General features: G+C 47.6%; 1 protein-coding gene across 1 annotated transcript in view; it reads right to left on the reverse strand.

Moving 5' to 3' along the window:
• The window catches only part of LCMT1 (leucine carboxyl methyltransferase 1), a 40,685-nt gene extending 23,239 nt beyond the window's left edge, over positions 1-17,446 (reverse strand). Inside the window, exons 1-3 of the mRNA XM_081132341.1 lie at positions 17,132-17,446; positions 4,984-5,075; positions 2,939-3,060 (exon numbers count right to left, since the gene is read on the reverse strand). Of these exons, the coding sequence (XP_080988467.1) occupies positions 2,939-3,060; positions 4,984-5,075; positions 17,132-17,241 (324 nt within the window). The 5' untranslated portion in view covers positions 17,242-17,446. The remainder of the gene's footprint in view (positions 1-2,938; positions 3,061-4,983; positions 5,076-17,131) is intronic.
• Between the last annotated feature and the right edge of the window lie 1,711 nt (positions 17,447-19,157).

The raw sequence follows: 19,157 nt of genomic DNA on the forward strand, positions 1-19,157 counted from the left end.
AAAAGGACAAGAGTAATTTTACCCTTCACCACAGTGTCGCTCAAACTTCTCTTATACCCAGCTGTTGTGTCTTCTGTACCCACCTACCAGGTGCAAAGTCCTTTGTGGATGCAGCCTCAATGACATGTCCCACAGCCCCCACACCATGTCACCACAGCCGCATCTAGGATCAGCCCTCTAGGCAGCAGCAAGCACACACACCTGCGACACCAGCTCTGCAAGGAGTCTATCTGCCCCGACCCACGTGCAGACCATGGTGGTTCCCATGGAGAAGGCAAGTGGTTCACAGCAGGCAGCTATAGAGGTGTCTCATGACCATTCTCCACATACCTTCAACCCGGTGTGTGACTGAGAGGTACAGGATGGTGCTCGCCCATGGAGAAGGCTGTGAGGGCTGAATAGTCATGGACTGTTTTCATCAGCTGTGCTCTAGGGAATTCCTGACCGTTCTGCACAGGTTCTTGAAAACGTTTTTTATAAGGAAATCAACTGTAACCTCTATAAGGTGCATAAAACCCTTAAATTCATCTAGTAGTTGTTCCCCTGAACAGGTTTATTTTAGCAAAAAAACAAAAGATTTTTATCAACTGTTACAATGCAAAGAAAGAAAGAGGGGGGAAAAACAGGAAAAAAGAAAACTTGCATTTTCTGGGTGTGTCAGACCATGAAGACCTATTCAGCACATGACCGGGTTTTGTGGCCAGTTGACTTTGTGTTTAATTTGTTTTCTCCAGTGAATGAAATGGGCTTTCTGACGTCTAGCTAGCCCCTTAGAGCTCATGAGTGAGTCACACAGCAGCGGTGGCAGAAAGCCTGGAACTCCGGCTAAGCCTCGGCTCCCACAGCCGGGGGAACACACCAGGCGCAAGTTGCATGAGATGAGACCGATGGACACAATTTTCCTACCCTTTCAGAGCAGCAAATGTGTCTCTACAGAGATTAGCAGACTTCTCATAAAGAGCCAGGAAGTATTTTAGTCTTCGCAGGCCCCAGGGTGTCTTGTCCTCACTGCTCGCCTCCTCGGGTACTGTGCCAAAGCAGCCACAGGGATGTACCTACATGGGAGGGGCTGCTCTCCCATAAACCTGATTCACAGAAACAGAAAGCAGGCCAGATGGGGCCCCTGCGGTCTCCACTCTAAAAAAGCAACAACCATAATTTTGTTTTTTGTAAAAAGAGGAACTTTATGTTTTTAAAAAACACTTTCAAGCAACAAAAACACTTCCACAAAGGACTTTCAGACACTGTGCTATCTCCTTCCTCACTACTGGTGGACACCCTTCTTCTTGGAAGGGGCACATGAGCCTCAGTGGACCCTGCTCAGAAATAAAAATCTCAGATTTATTCATTATTAACCCATCAGCATGGCAGGAAAAAAACAAACTTGACCAAGTCAAAAGGTGTCAGGCCCAGAGGAGGGATTTCTCCAGAGGCCCGTGACCACCCCTCACACTCTCTCCCTGCATTCTGTCCAGTGCCTGTGCCACGCCATGCTCACTGCATTACAGAGGCCCATCACCATCCCTCACACTCTCTCCCTGCATTCTGGCCAGTGCCTGTGCCACGTCATGCTCACTGCATTAGAGGCTCAATCAACCCACAGAAAAGATGCCTCCAAACAAGCACAGGGCTGCAGGTAAAGAACAAGGAATCTGGGTCAAGCTGTCCCACATTCACATGCCACTGGCTGGCCAATCTGGAAAAGACAGCTCTCGCAGCCCCGTCTGCACACACCCCCCTCACAGAGCTCTCGCATGAACTCATGAGATCCTGTTTGTAAAAGCACTTCATCAATGTGAGTTATTCTTATCTGAATGGAGAATGCAGAGGCAAGCACTTAATCCTACAACTAAGTGGAGGACGCTGAGTTCTTGCTTCAGGAAGGGAAAGGTTGGGAGCTCTGAGGACGACAGCCCTTATCAGGTGAGCTGCTATGGACCAGACAGACATGCAGGCCAGGTTACACCCATACACTCTAACTTATCTTTGTGTGTCTGCAAGAAATCTGGGAAATGCATGTACCCATTACTGCCTTGTGACCACCTCACAGAAGAACCAAGAAAAAAATCTGTACAAACCTATAAAAAAGGAAATTCAACCATGAGGTCTTTGTAGGGAAAGGGTTTGGTGGTAAAATTCAAGCCCAGGAGTCAAAGACCAGCACCGTAGTTCTGGTTCTCCTCTAACTAGACTCAAGTTCCCCTTCATATGAGTGACTGAGTAGACCTGTTTTGAACCCTAGGAGGGCAATTAAGGGTACCAGTCAAAGAATGGCTACAGCCCGGCCAGATTGGCTCAGTGGTTGAGCGTCAACCCATAAACCAAGAAGTCATGGTTCAATTCCCGGCCAGAGCACATGCCCAGGTTTCAGGCTCCATCCCCAGTAGGGAGGATGCAGGAGGCAGCCGTCAATGGCTCTCTCTTATCATTGATGTTTCTCTCTCTCTCTCCCTCTCCCTTCCTCTCTCTGAAATCAATAAAAACGTATTTTTTTAAAAAAGAATGGCTACAAAAGGGCCCTGCATCACGTTACCATCACCCAGTTGTGCGATTCTCCAAATTTCACAGACAGTTATGCTGACAATAAAATCTTATCATCAACATTACTAATGTGTGTGCTCTGTCTTGCCAATTCCACTAATAGCATGTTTTCTCCTGATACATCTCTACGCTTGCAGAGGAAAACGTACAGATTTTCATTAAGGCCCTGCACGTGACAGCAAAAGATGAGAAACAAGCCCCACATTCCTCATGAGGACCTGGTGCGATGGAGCACGGGGCTTGGTGGCTAGGGCATGCAAGCGCTAGGGACAGGAGGCAGATGGGTTGTCACTGCATTTGTTTTAATAGATTTTTAAAAAATTTTTTGAACCAGGTAAAAATCTTCAAAAATTAAATGCAAACAATTGAAGAAAAAGGAAGAGGAATTTTAACTTACCTTTAATATCCAGAAGGTGGTATCCATCCCAGCCCCAAGGTTTATAATTTGACAGTGACATTCTGTCTTCTGTAGAAATGCCTTTGTAAGCTGACTGATGCCATGCACTCGAGCAAAATATCCTAAGAAAGAGAGAGAGAAACAATCTGTCCCTCAGCGCTGACAACAGGGACCCTGCAGAGCCACCTGAAGAGCAGAACAGAACACTCCGCCCCCCTCAGGGTCGGCAGTGCGGCTGCAGACTTTACCTGAGACATGCAACTTTCAGATTCTCTTCCCTTTTTTAAAGCTGTCTGAACCAAACGGAGCACAATCTATTTAATGGTGGAATCAACTATCTTAAGAGAAATAAAATGTCCTATAATTTGACTTAAGGAGGAAAAGGGTTTTACATTAAAACATCTGATCTAAATGTTCCTCCTCCAAATGACCTCTGGGAATCTCACCTCTTGACCTTTTTCACAGCCACAGAGAAAGCTAGCCAGTACCTGGTAAAACTCAAATTGCAAAATCTAATGGCAAACAGTATTTTTAAGTCAGAGGATTCGGCAGACAAATCTCAAAGCAAAGACAGTGGTGTTTCTCATCACGCTGCTTTCACATCGGCCCTGCAGGTTAGAGGCTCCACCTGTATCAAAGGGCGTCAGGCTGGGGCAGCAGGGCACAGGCACAGGCACAGGCTCCCTGAGAACACGGCCTGCTATGCCGGGCTGGGATATGGGACACAGAGGAGGGAGGGAGGGAGGGAGGGAGGGAGGGAGGGAGGGAGGGAGGATCTGCCCGCGCTCGGGAGCCCTGCTGCTCAGAGTGTGAGTGTTTTAAGAACCAAATTTGAGAGTAGCATTTAGAAACTTTTATTGCAGCTTCACAGGATTTTTATGCCTGTGGAATCTACTCATCATTTGCACTTATATTTTGTATGTCTTCTTCATTTATTTCTCTAGTAAATTGTTTCAATGGATTGGGTATTGGAAAAATACATAGCCTTACCACACGCTGTTTGGGAAGCACTCTCCTAGTGGGGTGTAGGTCCCCAAACTAGAGATTCAGAGCCAGAGAGAGGAGGAGGAGGGAGGCGCACAGGGGGGAAGCTGAAGACCTCTTGGCTAGGCTCTGCTCAAGCTTACTAATGCCTGTGTCACCCTCAGCTCCAAGTAAATACCATGCCGTTATTCTCAGAAAGGCCCATTTTCAAATGTCTTTGCTTTTCTTACAGACACCCCTCCAGGATCCAGTCTTCAGGGCCAGGACTCCCGGTACACACAGCAATGGTCATCACTTGGTTAATTTCTCAGTCTGGCTGAGACAAGGTCGGGCCTGTCAAGTCCTTTGACTTCCCTGATAGAAAGTACTTAAAGAGCCTAATGGTTTCACCAACCATGCAATAAGGCAACAAAAAGTCATGCCTTAGGCGAGCAGACACTTCACAGTGAAAGATATATAAATGGCTTTTCAACATGTGAAAATGATCTCCGAACTTACCCGGAAAAGGAATAAAAATAAAACTTCTCTAATATACCACTTCTCAGTATCAGATTAACAAAGATTAAAAAGTTTCACACTGGCCGGGATGGTGTGAGACCAAGAGATCAAAGTTCGATTCCCAGTCAGGGCACATGACCAGGTTACGAGCTCAGTCCCCAGGGGGTGGGGGGGGCAGGAGTTGGCAGATCAATGACTCTCTCTCATCATTGATGTTTCTATCTCTCTCCCTCTCCCTTCCTCTCTATGAAATCAATAAAAATATATTTTTTAAAAAAAGTTTCACACTGATGGCCAAAATTTGATAATTACTGAAACTGATCCACATTTGATTCCACCTTTGCACGGTTTGAAATTTTCCACAATAAAAGCTGTTTTAAAAATAAAAATAATTTTTTAATTGGAAGTTTCTTAATATGGTGTGTTGGTGAGGATGTTGGGAAATGAGCACTTTCATATACTGTTGGAGACAGTGCATACTGGAACTCCTTTTAAGAATAAATCCCTAAAACTTCAGGCCACTCAGCTGACAAGGAGTTGTTGGGGAGAAGAGGGTCGCTTGCCTCTGTTAATTTCAGGAGCCTTCCTCTCTTTAGACAGCCTCACAAGATGCTGGATGTAAGGGTCGTCCCAGTAGCCAATGCTCACTGCAAACCTGAAAGGAATGAAAGAAAAGGCGTGTGAGTAAAGATTAGTGTATATTCTGGCCAAGGTTCGTGGCCATGTCCCCAGGAACCAGGTCAAGGATCCAGAAGAAAAGTATCGACCTCAAAGGCCACCAAATGCACATTCAGTGCTCTGCTACACATTTAAACAGACTCACCCATCCACCTTTCTATTACACAGACTGCCCATCACGCTCCCACAGGACCACTACTCACCTCGGTCTTTCCTCTTATCACTAATTCCTCTCCCAGAACCCTAAACAGCAAACAACCTCATCCCATCATCTATACAGGACTTACAACAATTTACTCACTCAGCAAACTCACTGGCTAAAGCTTTTAGTCAGAGAGCCAAAAAAATCTGTGTCGCAAAGAAAGGAAGTTCAGAAACATTTGGCAAACATCACTAGTGACAACCTAAGTTTTGTACTCACTCTATATCTAGATCCAGTCATTTCACATTCCTTAAGGGGGTTCAAGTGGGGAGACCAGGAACAAACAAAACAACTACAACCTGCAAAATGCTATAGTAGCCTAAACTCTCTGTACCCCAGTCTACACCACAAGGAGTTAAATCTCCAGTGTTCCAAGTCCAGGAGCTGAAGCCCGGGCGGGTTACACTGGAAGTCTTCCGGCAACCATGAGTGGTACCAGCCTTCGGACCACTGACGAGGCCATGCCATCCCACTGTGGGCCTGGAGCCTGTTCTACCACTCAAAGGACATTCTGTGAGACAGTAAATGTCTTCATCCTTGGAGCCAACTTGAGCCAGGCTTCTGTTGCTTTCAGCCTAAAGCATCCTACCTAATGTCCGAGTAATGCACTCATTTCCATGTTGCTCAATAAGTAAGCTGAAACCTAAGGGGGGGGGGGGGGGTGATGTCTCCCAGATAGGTTCTGAGCTCCCAGAAGCAGATACTGTCTCTTCTTTTCTTTATATCTACTGACAAGGCTTACTGCAGCCCTGACTGCAATAGGTACCCTAACCCCCACAGTATCTAGCATTTATGTTTACACCACCACAGACACTTATAAGGAAACAGCTGTGATCACTACTCAATGCAGCCACTCAACACAGAAACATACAAAGTGCTCCCTACAAACACCACTTGCTATAAGCCGGACTGTCCAAAGAAACCAGAGTATTACAAGAGTAAACTGGCTCAGGAGCCCAAAAGAGCATTTTACGAACAGTGAGTTATGACCCATCAATATCATGAAATCAACGGAACAGCCTGAAAACCTGCATTTAAAAAATGAAGTAGATGTCCAACTGGGCGCAGCTCAGGAGTTGATGGTCAACCTAGGATCCAGGAGATCGTGGTTCGATTCCCCATCAGGGCACATGCCCAGGTTGCAGGCTTGCATGCAGGAGGCAGCCGATCAATAACGCTCTCATCATTGATGTTTCTATCTCTCTCTCACCCTCTCCCTTCCTCTATCTGAAATCAATAAAGACATATTAAAAAAAAAAAAAAATGAAGTAAAACCCTGGCAGGTGTGGCTAAGTGGTAGAACGTTGGCCTGCGCACCAAAGAGTCAAGGGCTCATACCTGGGTTTCAGTTTCGACCCCTGGCCCCGGTCAGGGCCCCAGTGAGAAAACCGATGTATCTCTCGCACATCGATGTCTCTCTCTCTCCCCCACACTCTCTCCCTCTCTCTCTAAATCAATAGAAAAAATATCCTCAGGTAAGGATTAACAAAAATAAAATAAATTTTTTTAAAATGTAGAATAGAGTAAAACAGAAAACACTGGTGTGCATTACACATTGTATGGGATCAGACTTTTGTGAAGCTTTTGTTTCACATCTGTGTAGGGGGAAATAAGTTTTCTCACTGAGTTTGATGAACAGATTTCACAGGAGCCATCTAGTGGTCAATGCCATTCTGTGTTGAAAGAAGAACAGTAGCCCAGTGATGAGAACACCATCAAACAGTTAAAGGGTTGGAAGGGGCCTTGGAAATGATCTAGTCACCTCCAACATCCAGCACAAGAATCCAGGGCAGCGAGCCACTCACTCCACTGCGAAGCACCTGCTGGGAAGCTGACCAGCTGGCCTCCCCCCGAGCGGCCTCGTTGACTATTACTGCCCTGGTGGATCGCACAGAGCAATGTCTATTCCTCTCGACTCTGTAGTACCAGTCCATCTCAGACCACTGACTCAGTCAAGCAGTATTTATCATCTGCTCAGTGCCAGGCCCTGGGGATAGAGTGGTGACCAAGACGGGAAAGAGCCAGAGGCAAGGATCAATACGAGATTATGACCAATGAAGGGCATGAGTAACATGGCAAATAAAGGGATCTTCCTGAGAGGAGGGGAAAGGGAAGGCCTCTCTGGAAAGGGGATGGCCCAGCTGAGCCCTAGAGAATGGAGAGGGTCACTGTGCAAAGGGCCTGCCGGCAGGACAACCAACCAACAGAAACACTCTAGCATGGGAATGGCCTTGGAGTCTCCCAGTGGCAGAAAGTAGGCAGGGGGCTGGAGAGCAGTAGGAAGCAGGAGAAACCAGGCAAGAGGTTGGAGAGAGAAGCAGGCTCAGGTCACACAGAGCCTGGCAGGAGCCTGGGACTGACCTCATCAGTACACTGGACATGGTGGGGAGACGCATCGGGGCAGACAAGCGCATCTGACCACCAGTCCCGTGAGTCCTACTTCCCAGTGTTTCTAGCCTGTGTCTCTCGCCCTCATAACTGTAAACCTACTTTTGCCCACTGCTATGTATATATTATGTATTGTGTATATATGTATGGGTATTATGTAGATATGTATGTGTATGTAAGGATGCATGTATATGTGTGCGTGTGTATGTGTATGTGTGTATGTGTGGTTGTACTGTGTATGTGTATATATGTGTGTATATGCAGGTATGCATGTGTACGTATGTGTGTATGTATACGTGTCTATATATGTATGTGTGCGTATATATGCATATCCATATAAAATGCAACTGCAAAAATCAACTGAACATTCTTAGCATTTGTTCTCAAGTTTGGGATTTTTACTGCATACTGCTATGGTCTTTAAGATATCATTCTACCTCAAATTTTAAATTTTATTGTTGTTCTTCTACATCTTTTGTTTCATTTTTTAGTTTCTATTTTCCTGTAGGTTTTATGCTTGGTTTAGAAATGAAAGCCAGGAAGCAGGGCAATAGACTCTATACCTAAACAGAGTTTGGATTTGTTTCCCCTCTTGTGAGCTCTTGAAAGCTTCTTGCCACATTCCTAAGTAGATGTACAAGGCCTAACAGTTGACTCACCTAAAACACTGGGCCTCACCCAGCCAGCGTAGCTCAGCAGTTGAGCATCAACCTAGGATCCAGGAGATTGAGGTTCACTTCCCAGTCAGGGCACATGCCCAGGTTGCAGGCTCGATCCCCAATAGGGGGTGTGCAGGAGGCAGCAGATCAATCACTCTCTCATCACTGATGTTTCTCTCTCTCCCTACCTCCCTCTCCCTACCTCCCTCTCCCTACCTCTCCCTACCTGAAATCAATAAAAATATTTTTTAAATTAATTAATTAATTAATTAATGAAACACCAGGCCTCATAACCAAGAAGTCTCACAGGCTAGTCCCTTCCAAAGGAGAGACTCCTGGTATTGCCTTTGGCTTCACTTCACACCTAAATAATTTACGAGGACTAATGTGATCTAAGACCTACTGTGTTTATTGTAAGCAGTCACTGTATGGTGGGCAAAGCGGACACAGGAATTGACATTCACAAGAGGATGAAATAAGGAGAATCCAGTCAGTCCCCTGGTACAATGTCCCTTATCTAACATTAACCCCCAAAATAGTCAATACAGGATATAACAAGATGCATGGACCCGAACAATGCTGAAGTACTTTTGGAAAGAATAAAACATTAAGAACACGTACTCTGAATATCATCTCCCAGTCTGTGGCTTGCCTCTCCACTTTCCTAGCACATCTGTTTTCCCTTAGTGGTTAGTGTGTATGCCAAAATTCTCTCCGATGTTCTCACATAGAAGCTGTATGGTTCTAGCTTTTACATTTAAGTTTATGAACCATCCCAAATCCACTTGAACATCCAGTTGATCCACAATCATTGGTGAAAAAGACTTTCCTTTCCCCCACTGAGTTTTGCATTGCGTGTAAAAATCAACTAGCAGTATGTGCATAGGTGTATTTCTGAACTCTGTTCCGCCTCACTGATCTATCTTTATGCCAAGGCCACACTGTTTTGATTAATGCAGCTTCATAGTAAGTCTTTAAATTGAGTAGTATTAGCAGTGTAAGTCCTCCACCTTTGTTCTTCTTGAGAAGATTTTTTGGGTATTCTAGATCCTTTGTGTTTCTACTATATACATTTTAGAATCAACTTACTAATTTCTAAAAAAGGTGGATAGGATATTGACTGGGATTGCACTGACTCTGTGGATCAATCTGGGTAGAACCGAAATCTCACCAACACCAGGTCTTCTAATGTGTGAACAAAGTATACTTTCCATTTACGTAAGTCTTCTTCAATTTCTCTCAGCAATGTTATATAGTTTTCTGTGTAAAGGTGTTTCATACCTTTCATTAGATTTATTCTTAGAGTGTGACATTTTTGATGCTATTATAAATAATATTTTTAAATTTAATTTTCCACTCTGGCCAGTGTTAGAGCATCGGCCCATGCACCAGAGGTCAAGGGCACATACCCGGGTTGCAGGTTCGATCCCCGGCCCCGGTTGGGGCACCTGTGGGAGGCATCCAATCAATGTGTCTCTCTCACATCGATGTTTCTTTCTCTCTCTTTTTCTCTCTCCCTCCCTTCCACTCTCTCTAAAAACCAATGGAAAAAATATCCTTGGGTAAGGATTAAGAAAAAACAAATTTTATTTTCCTATACATGAATGTATATTTACAATACATCTATCTGACTTGACTCCCATCCAGCTATATAATGAACTACAATATAAGTTAAAACCAACAATGACATCATCAATAAAAATGGGCAAAAGACTTGGACAGACAGTTCACAAAACTGTGCCAACAGGCACATAAAAAGGTGTTTAACATCATTAGTCACCAGGGAAATGCAACATAAAATGACAGTGAGACGCAACTTCACCCCACTGACAATAACGAATGTTAACAAGGATACAGGGCAGCTGCAATTTTCACACATTCCTGGTGGGAAGTGTAAGCTGATAAAGCACTGTGGAAATTAGTCTGGCAATTAAACATACACCCAGCCAATGACTACGCAATTCTATCCTAGACGTTTATCCAGGAGAAAGGAAAGACATGTAAGAATGTTCATCGCAGCCTACTCACAGTGGCCCCAAACCGGACACAACCCAAATGTCCCCCATCCAGTGAAGTGACAAACAAATCCAGGTACAGTCACACAGCACAAAAAGGACCAAGCCACTTTCCACGGACAAGGACTCTCCTCACCAAACATGAGCCAGGCTCCTCTGAGCATCTTCTCAACTAGGCTGCCACCGTGGCCTGTAACATAAAGACCTGAACAAACCCTAAGAGTTTCTACCAGCTCAAGGCCGCAATCCTAGAATGACCAGCCCCCTTAAGGTGCCCAAGAAAACAAAAGGATGCCAGAAGCACTGACTGTCCAGCCAACACTTAAAGGTCCGGCCCATCTCCCAGTTAGCAAAGCCATTTCAACTGGAAGTCAAGAATGCCACTGCTGTGCCAAAGCATCTAAGAACTTGTATGTTACATGTGTCACTTTAGATCAATGGGAAATATGGACCATTTAATAGATGGTGTAAGGACAACTGGCTAAAACTCTCAGACATAACCAAGTTAAAACTGCTACACTTTACATAAAAGAGATGAATGATTTAGGCATAAGAGACAAAACTGTAAGTGCCAAAAGAAAATGTACTGATTGAGAAGGGCCTTTCAAAGCATTGCTCAAAAACGCAAGCCATAAAGTTAGCTGTCAGATTTTGCACCACAGAGATTCACAATTTCTGAATTATGAAATGTACAAGCTAAAGTGAACACCCACCATCCGTGAGAGAAAATATGCAACAGAGGCCAAGGATTACCATCCCTCATATAAAACGTTCTTTTATGCAGAAAACAAAAGTACAAATAAGCAAACAAGAAAAAGACAACAACCCAGTTGGAGAATGACTGGAGGAAGGATTCACATAAAAAGTATCAATGACAGTGAGCAGCCTTAAAGTGCTCAGTCCCACCAGGGATTAGAGAAACACCAATTAGAGAGAGGGACTACTCTTCACGTGCCAGCTGGCAGCCACTGGAGACCCAGGAGATCCTATGGTTAGCATCTCATTTGCCACATATGGGAATGAAAACATATAACCTCTTTTGAGAATCATTTTGCAGAAACTTCTCGCTTTGTCATTTAAAAAATTAAGTTTTTAAGAGAAAAAAATGGTGTGAATGATACTAATCTAGATCTAAGATCATTACCTTTCACAGGTATTTAATTAATTCCTTTTTTTTTAAATGGGAGAAAACACATCCAGGATTTATTTGACTTTCTCCATGAGCAAGTCTGGCAGCTAATTTCTCAACGCAGTGTCCTGGTTCTAAGTGGCAAGTGTTCTCGCGGGCAGGGGTGGGGGTAGAGAACCAATGCTCGGGTCAGTCTTAGCCCTGCTCTCAGGCACCTGCGATGGGCAGTGTGCTGGGAAGGCCCAGGCCTGCGGACGACGCTGCCTTTCACCCGAGGTGATCCTGTGACTACCTGCATGTCCGGGGACAGTTTCAATCTGGTTGAGAAATTAGATTCATTTCTGTAATTCTCACAATGGCATTTCAGCCTTACAGCACTGGTTGGTTTCTAAACATACAGACCACTGAAAAGCGGATGTTTTCAGTGGTCTGAAAACACCTCAGAGGGTAACAGAATCTTGAGCACTCACATTCAGTTCCTAACCGCTTTAGCCACCGACAAATACTATTCTAGTGGGAGACAAACACTAAACAATGGATGTGTGAATTACAAATGGCCGGTTCCCATGGAGGAGGTGCACAGGATATATGTGCAGGTCTGTGGGCGTCAGAGAGGCCTCCTTGCCTGAGGGAGCCCCATCTGAGATGGGGTCATCCATGACTACTCCACAGCCTCACCCCACACCCAATCTGCCAGCACAGTGTATCCTACCAGGTTCTCAGCACCTCCACCGCTACCACCCTGGTCCAGACCACCAGCCTCTCGGCCCTGGGATAACCCAAAAGCCTACCAACTGATCTCCTGCAGTTTGGTCTCAGCAGAGAAGCTAAGGTGATCTTGTTAAAACCCAAGTCAAATCAGCTCATTCTTCAATTCAAAATCCTCCAATGGCTCCCGCTCAGAGTAAGAGTTAGATCCTTACAAGAGCCTGTAACATCTGTCCCCACAGTCCAGGTAACAGCTCAGGCCAGGCCAGCTCCTGCCTCGGGGCTGGTCTACTTTCTGTTGTCCCTGCCTGGGACACCATGTCCCCACTTATCCACAGGCTCCTCCCTCACGCCCCGCCAGTCTTTCCCCAGCACTGACCTCAGCGGAGCCCTCCCTGGCCGTCCCAGCCCGGATGATAACTCCTTCCAACAGTCCTCAGGCGCTGACCACCATCTGACACGCCAGAAGCCTTGCTGGTTTCCCAGCTGGCGCCTCACTGGAACGAATGCCCCGTAAGAGACTGTTCTGTCTGTTTTGTTCACTTCTGTTCTATACTAGAACAGTGCCTCCACAAAGTGCCTCGAGCAGGCAGTCAGCAGAGAATGCTGAATGAAAGCATTAATCTGACATGACGTGGAACTACTCCAGCAAGGGAGGGGGGAAAGCACGCTGGAGGGCCCCAAGGAAGGCAGGAACAGGACGCGCCTGAAGAACTGAGAGGGCGGCGGGGAGACGGGAGGGGAGGGGTGAGGTGAAGTGAGGAGCTGGGTCTTCTAACAGCAGTAAGAGGCCGTCACACTGGGGAGTGGCACGATCAAGCAGGCCTTTAATAAAACTCTCACTTTAGTGAGATATGATGTGGGGCAGGTGAGTAAGTGGACTAGTGCCATAACTCAGGCCCCAGGTGGCCTTGGCTTGTACAGAGGTGGCAGAAGCAGAGGTAAAGAAAAGGCTCAGTAGTTAGAGCGTCAGCCCACAGACTAAAGGGTCCTGGGTTCGATTCTGTCCGAGGGCACGTACCCTGGTTGCAGGCTGATCCCTGTCCGTCGGGGTTCGTGCGGGAGGCAACCAATCAATCTGTCTCTCTCACATCGATGTCTCTGTCTGTCTGTCTCTCCCCCGCGCCCTACTCTCTCTGAAAAGCAATGGAAACAATATCCTTGGGTGGGGATTAAAAGAAAAAGGAAGCAGATTCCAGGCACATGCAGCAGATAAAAATCAAAGGCCTGGTGACTGACCACATGGGGGGTGAGTGAAGGACAGCTCAGGATCACCCTGCCTTTCAATCTGAGGCTGAAGGAACAGCAGACCACTCACTGAGGTGGAGGGGGGCAAGGAGAGCACGGGAAGGTGATCTTGAGCACAGAGCTGGAATAATGAATTTGAGATCATTCTGAGACATCCAAGTGGAGACCAGCAATGGGCAGTGAAGTACCCAGGGCACCACGGTCAGATCGCAAAAGGTGTGGTGTGTCAAGCAGCCTGGTGTCTGATGGTTAACCAAAAGGTTTTAAGTAACAAGTGACAAGATAAGGTGTGTGGTTCTGAAAAGTCACCTTGGCCACACTTAGATGGGAAGCAGGGAGAAAAATAAGGACACACTGAACACAGCAGGTGGGCCAGGAGACCTGAGCAAGGGCTGCTGCCGCGGGGCAGGAAATGGGAACAGATCTCACACAGCTGCTGCCAGTTTTCCTAAAGCACAAAACCAGATCACTTCAGCTCCCCACTTAAAATCACTCAGACCCGGACGGTGTGGCTCAGTGGCTGAGCATCAACCCATGAGCCTGGAAGTCAGAGTTCGATTCCCAGTCAGGGCTCGTGCCCAGGTTTCAGGCTCGATCCCCAGCAGGGGGCGTGCAGGAGGCAGCCGATCAATGACTCTCATATTGATGTTTCTCTCTCTCCCGCTCCCCTCCTCTCTGAAATCAATAAAGAAATATATTTTTAATTTCTAATCACTCCGGGCCTTCCACATTTCGTCCTCTCGCCTCCCCACGGTTCTCACTTGCCACCCACGCCCCACCCAGTGTCAAGCTCCCCAACACCACTCTGCATCAGTGCCTATGCCATTCAGCTCATGCTGTTTCCTTCTGCCTGGCAAACACCTGCGTGTCTTTTTAAGACTCACAGGCCCGCCGTGAAAATGAACAGCAGCGCTGATGTCCAGGTGCTGGCCTGGCCCTCACTGACAGCCATGCTGCTTGGCTGGGCATAGTCTCACAGTTACCAACACAAGGTCACTGCCACGGTGATGACGCGAGGCAAAAGAAGACCGCTTCATGATTCAGTCTCAACAGACAAAAACAAGGTCATCGTGCCACCCACAAAACCCCAGATCTCTCTCCCAGCTGACATGCGTGACTGGCTCCCTGTCACACCTTCGAGAAAAGACTTAAGAGCTCGATGACAGGACTGCCCCTCCTCCTGTCAACACCCAATCCAGAGCAAATCCCCACCTCTTTGAACTTTCCCCAAAATTATCCAACCTCAGCCCAGCTCCTGAAAGTTCTTTCTAACTCCCTCTCACTGACAGGCCCCGTAAGTTCCCGTGCTACGAATGCTCCCCTCACTACGGTAACTACACCCAGCCTGTTTAACTACAGGCGTGTTTCTAGTGGTCTCTGCCAGAGGACATGGACAACTAACAAGAAAGGATGGTTACGTTTCTGGGTGGGAAGCTGGTGAATTCCAACCTGAAGCCTTCCATTTTCTTTGTTCAGCAATACCCGCAACCTCACTCGTGTAACCTTGAGAATGAGCGGAGGGTAAAGGAGAAGTCTGAGGAAAGTGGGAAACGTCTGAATTAAGTATCTGGAGAGTAGGAACATGAGTTGACCAGAGAATCATACTAGAATGGTCATTCTCTGTTAAGGGCACAGGCAAGGTTGGCTGACGTGAATTCACAGCAGTTCCAGGCCTCCCTGCTGTGTGACTTCTACCACCAGTACCCAAGGTGGAAAAGGAGAGTTTGGTTCACCCAGGGTCTGGGGCTTACCAGCACTGGAGGGCAGGGGAGATAAGGTCACTGCCAAGAGGGCAGCAGAATGACTGACTGAACTCTAAGCTCAATTGAGAGGTAAGAGCCTAGAGGAAGTGTCTAGAGGGTAGAGGAAACCAGGGAGGTCCTGAGGAAAAATCTGCAGCGGGCGCAGCAGAAATAGCTGACCAAGCAAGCTGAAAAAAAGGGTGCAGAAAAGCTTTGATGGGATGCATCCATGTGGCCAACATGTCCGGTCTTCACGGCCTGGGTCCTAGGCCAGAAGCTTCTGTTCAGTGGTCTAGGGCAGGCCCCGGCCCCACAGGCCACAAAGTTGTGCAGCTCGGGTTGAAAACTACTGCCTTAAATTCTCCACAGTTCCAAACCCAAACTTCCTACAAAGTTTAACTGTTTGTAGACACAGAGGGCACCGGAAACTGAGGCAGAGAAAAGCTGAAATTATAAAAACTATCCAAGTCAGAGTCAAGGAAAGTCATGCTCTAGCCCTACTATTTCTCTGTACTTTTCTTTGTGTCTGAACTATTTTATAGCTAATTTACTTTTTTAAGTAAGCAAGTATGCAAAATAAATTTCCAATAAATATTAGGTAAACCAATATTATCAATAAATATTAAATAAGCCTAACCCTAATGTGCTACAGAAAAGTATTTTATTTCCCTCTCGTAATTTAGATGGCACTGCAGACTCTCTCAGCAAACAGCAGTCAACATGAGAACAATTATTTCTAATTCAACAGTGCCATACGTGTGTTCAATAGCAACTGAAAGCTGGAGAAGAAATAAAGCTGGGTGTCATTTAAGTTCACAAATTTCACCAGGACTGCCTCCAAGCCTTTAATACTTATGTGTGTATTTATCTATTTATTTAATCTACCACCACTCACACATGACACATGCCAGACACTGCTCTAAGTGCTTTCCCAGTATTAACTACCATTTACTCTTTACAATCATCCCCACTTTACAGGTCAGAAAACTGAGGACAGAGAATGGCTTAGTAACCTGCCCAAGTTTTTACACAGCTAATAAGTGGCAGAGCTCGGGCCAGGGTGACACCCTGGCTCCAAAGTCCTACGTTTAGCCCCCAAGAACCTACGGAAAGCGTGAGCCTTAACCCCACACCTGCGTCCTCCCACCCTACAGTCCCCGGGGCCAGCAGCCGGGGCATTCGCTCAGGCCCTCCAGCAGTCCACACGCTCCACCTGCTCCGCCGAGCACTCTCCTGCACCACTGTCTTAGAAGCCTTTGTCTCAGTTTAAACATCACCGCCGAAATTACAAAACCTAGGGGAACGCTGTGTTTCTCGGCGCTCACCACGGAGCTGTAACTGCGTGTCTCCCGCGTCCCTTCCCGCCGGGCTGCGCGTACGTGGGCGCCGGGTGGGACTCGCCCACGGGGGCCCCTCGCGGTCCCCGCCCCGCGCCCGAGCCAGGGGCCGCCGCGAAGCGCGCGCTCAGAACTGGGCTGAATGAGCGGGGCCCGCTCACGCCCGCTTCCCGCCGAGACGCCGCCGCGCCCACAGCCCCCACCGCACCCCAACAGCGCGGACGGCGCGGGCGGGGGCCCCGCACACCCGGGACGCGGGGGTGGACAGTGTCCCCGACCGCCCTGAGTTTCGGCACAACGGGGATCGGGACAACGCCCACCGGAATGAGACCTGTGGAGGGGGAGACCCGCGCTCCTGCCCCGCCGGGCCGGCCCTCCTCCGAGCTCCGCGCTCGTCTTTCCGGCCAGACTTCAGCCCCCGCCGGCCGGGCCAGGGCAGCGGGGCCTCGTGCAGCGCCCGCCCCGGCCGGCGCCCCGGGCCCGCGGCGGAAGGCCGACCAACCACCGCAGCCCACGCGGAGGGACCCCGCCCGGGACCCGCGCGGGCTGCGGCGAGGCAGGACGCGCAGCGCGTTCCACGCGCGGCCCGGTCCGCCCCGCGGCACCTCTTGCAGATGGACGCGTCGTCGCAGGTGCCGCGCACGCCCTCGTCGTCGGTCTCCGTCGAGGAGGAAGGCCCGGAGTTGAAAGTGGGCTTCCTCAGGCTAGCGGCCATGGGCGCGGAGGTTCCGGGGTGCTGTGCCCACCCGGGACATGGAAGCGGGGTCCACAGCCCCCCGGGGAGTCAGCAGCCTCCGGAAGGCGGGAGAGAGGGGCTGGGCTCGCCGGGCTCAGCTGGCGCGGCTCCGTGACACCGCCCACGACCGCTGTCCCAGCAACCTTCGCGTTCATTGGCGCCTCTGACGGGACGCTCATTGGGTAATTTCCCCGCCTCTCAGCCTGCAGAGGTGCTCATTGGACAACTCCTTTGGCCCCGGCCACACAACCCGGAAGCTTGCGGGGAGGGGGAAGTAAACTAAACTTGACGCTGTAGGGTACCGCAATGCTTTCTGGGAATTGTAGTCTTAGGGGCTTTGGGAGGCCACTGGGTTTCTTAAAGCTAGTCAGAAATTTTATAACTGTAATTAACTCAGGGCAGGATCCTAGCTTTGGGGCAAAGGGCAGAGAATCCAACCAGAGGAAACAAGTGTCACTGTGACATTCAGTCAGGGCTCAGTCTCATTCAACGATTGAACAAATAAAGGGCGTCCCCAAAAATGTATACACATTTTAACAGCTGATAGCTCAATTTTGAAAATGAAATGTATTTTAATAAACACTGCCTTTATAATTATTCAAAGTGTGTGTATACATTTTCGGGGGGACACCCTATATTTATTGCTCCACACACATAATGGCCTCTAAGACGTCATGAAGGAAGGAATGTGTGGAAAACTAAGTAGCAATGAAAATGAGTGAACTAGAGCTGCCAGGGGCTTAATTTCAGAAATGTAATATTCACCGAAAGAAAGAAATATCACATTTTTATAAAGTTCAAAGCAAGCAAAAGTAATGTTATTTAGAGAAGCATACCTATATGGTAGAAAGTACTATACGGGAAGGTAAAGAAATGGGGGGCCAGGACTCGGGGTATCTGTGACCATTAGCGAGTGTGGAGAGTAGGACACTGAAGGACAAAGAAAGGGAATGAAGGAGTACATAGATACCGTGATAATTTCTCGAGTTGGGGTGGGTTCACATGTGTTTGTTTTATTATTATGCGTATTCAGTGTGTTCATTACAAATACTTTGTACTGGATTTAGTATAAAGCATTTTCTAAAGTGTGTTTGCATGTACCATTTCATTACCTGTCAGGCGCAGGGGACAGATATACTTAAACTTCAAGAACCCTGGATCACACACACACACGCAAAATAAACAACAAAAGCCCAGCACACACGTCTGGGGCAAGATCAGAATCAAGCGCTTGCTTAGTGTTCAGTGCAGGAGCAAGAACTCATTAATACCCAAAATAGAAACGACAGTGGGGAAGGCTGAGGTTAGGGGTCTTGCCAAGGGGAGTGGTGAGGAGATGACACACACCATTTTCTTTGAGCGGTCCTCTGCCAAGAGGGTAATGCAAACCGCTGAACAAACACAGTGTCCTAGGTGGCAGTGTACACATCCCATGGATGCACTGTCAACAGCAAGTAGAATAAGCTGTGGGTACTACAGGTATGGATGGCGGCGATGAGGGTGACTAGAAGAAGGTGGCAGATAGTCTGATACACTTGTAGTGTTTGGTGAGCAGGGAACACTTCTGTTCTTTGCTGAGCCTTCAGTTCAGAAAGAGATGGTGATTCAGAGGACTTTGGTCAGTGTTTCACTGAGGGCCAAGCCCAAGGCTTCCCGCAGGCAGGGCCAGCTCATTCCATTTAAGTTCCTGGTCAAGAGGTTAGAACTTTATGACATAGGAGTGGAGTCAGGAAATAGCAAGCTTAGCGATCTCAGGCTGTGCTTTGCCTCCAAATATGAGACTACTGAGTAGTTGTGAACAGTGTCCCAGCCAGAGAAAGGTCAGTAATCAGCATCCTCTGACAAAGTCAAGAAAAGATAAACTGGAGTTTAAAACTGCTATAAAAATTAATTTT

Source organism: Miniopterus schreibersii (genome assembly GCF_964146895.1).
Source record: "Miniopterus schreibersii genome assembly, chromosome: 3".
Taxonomy (NCBI): domain Eukaryota; kingdom Metazoa; phylum Chordata; class Mammalia; order Chiroptera; family Miniopteridae; genus Miniopterus; species Miniopterus schreibersii.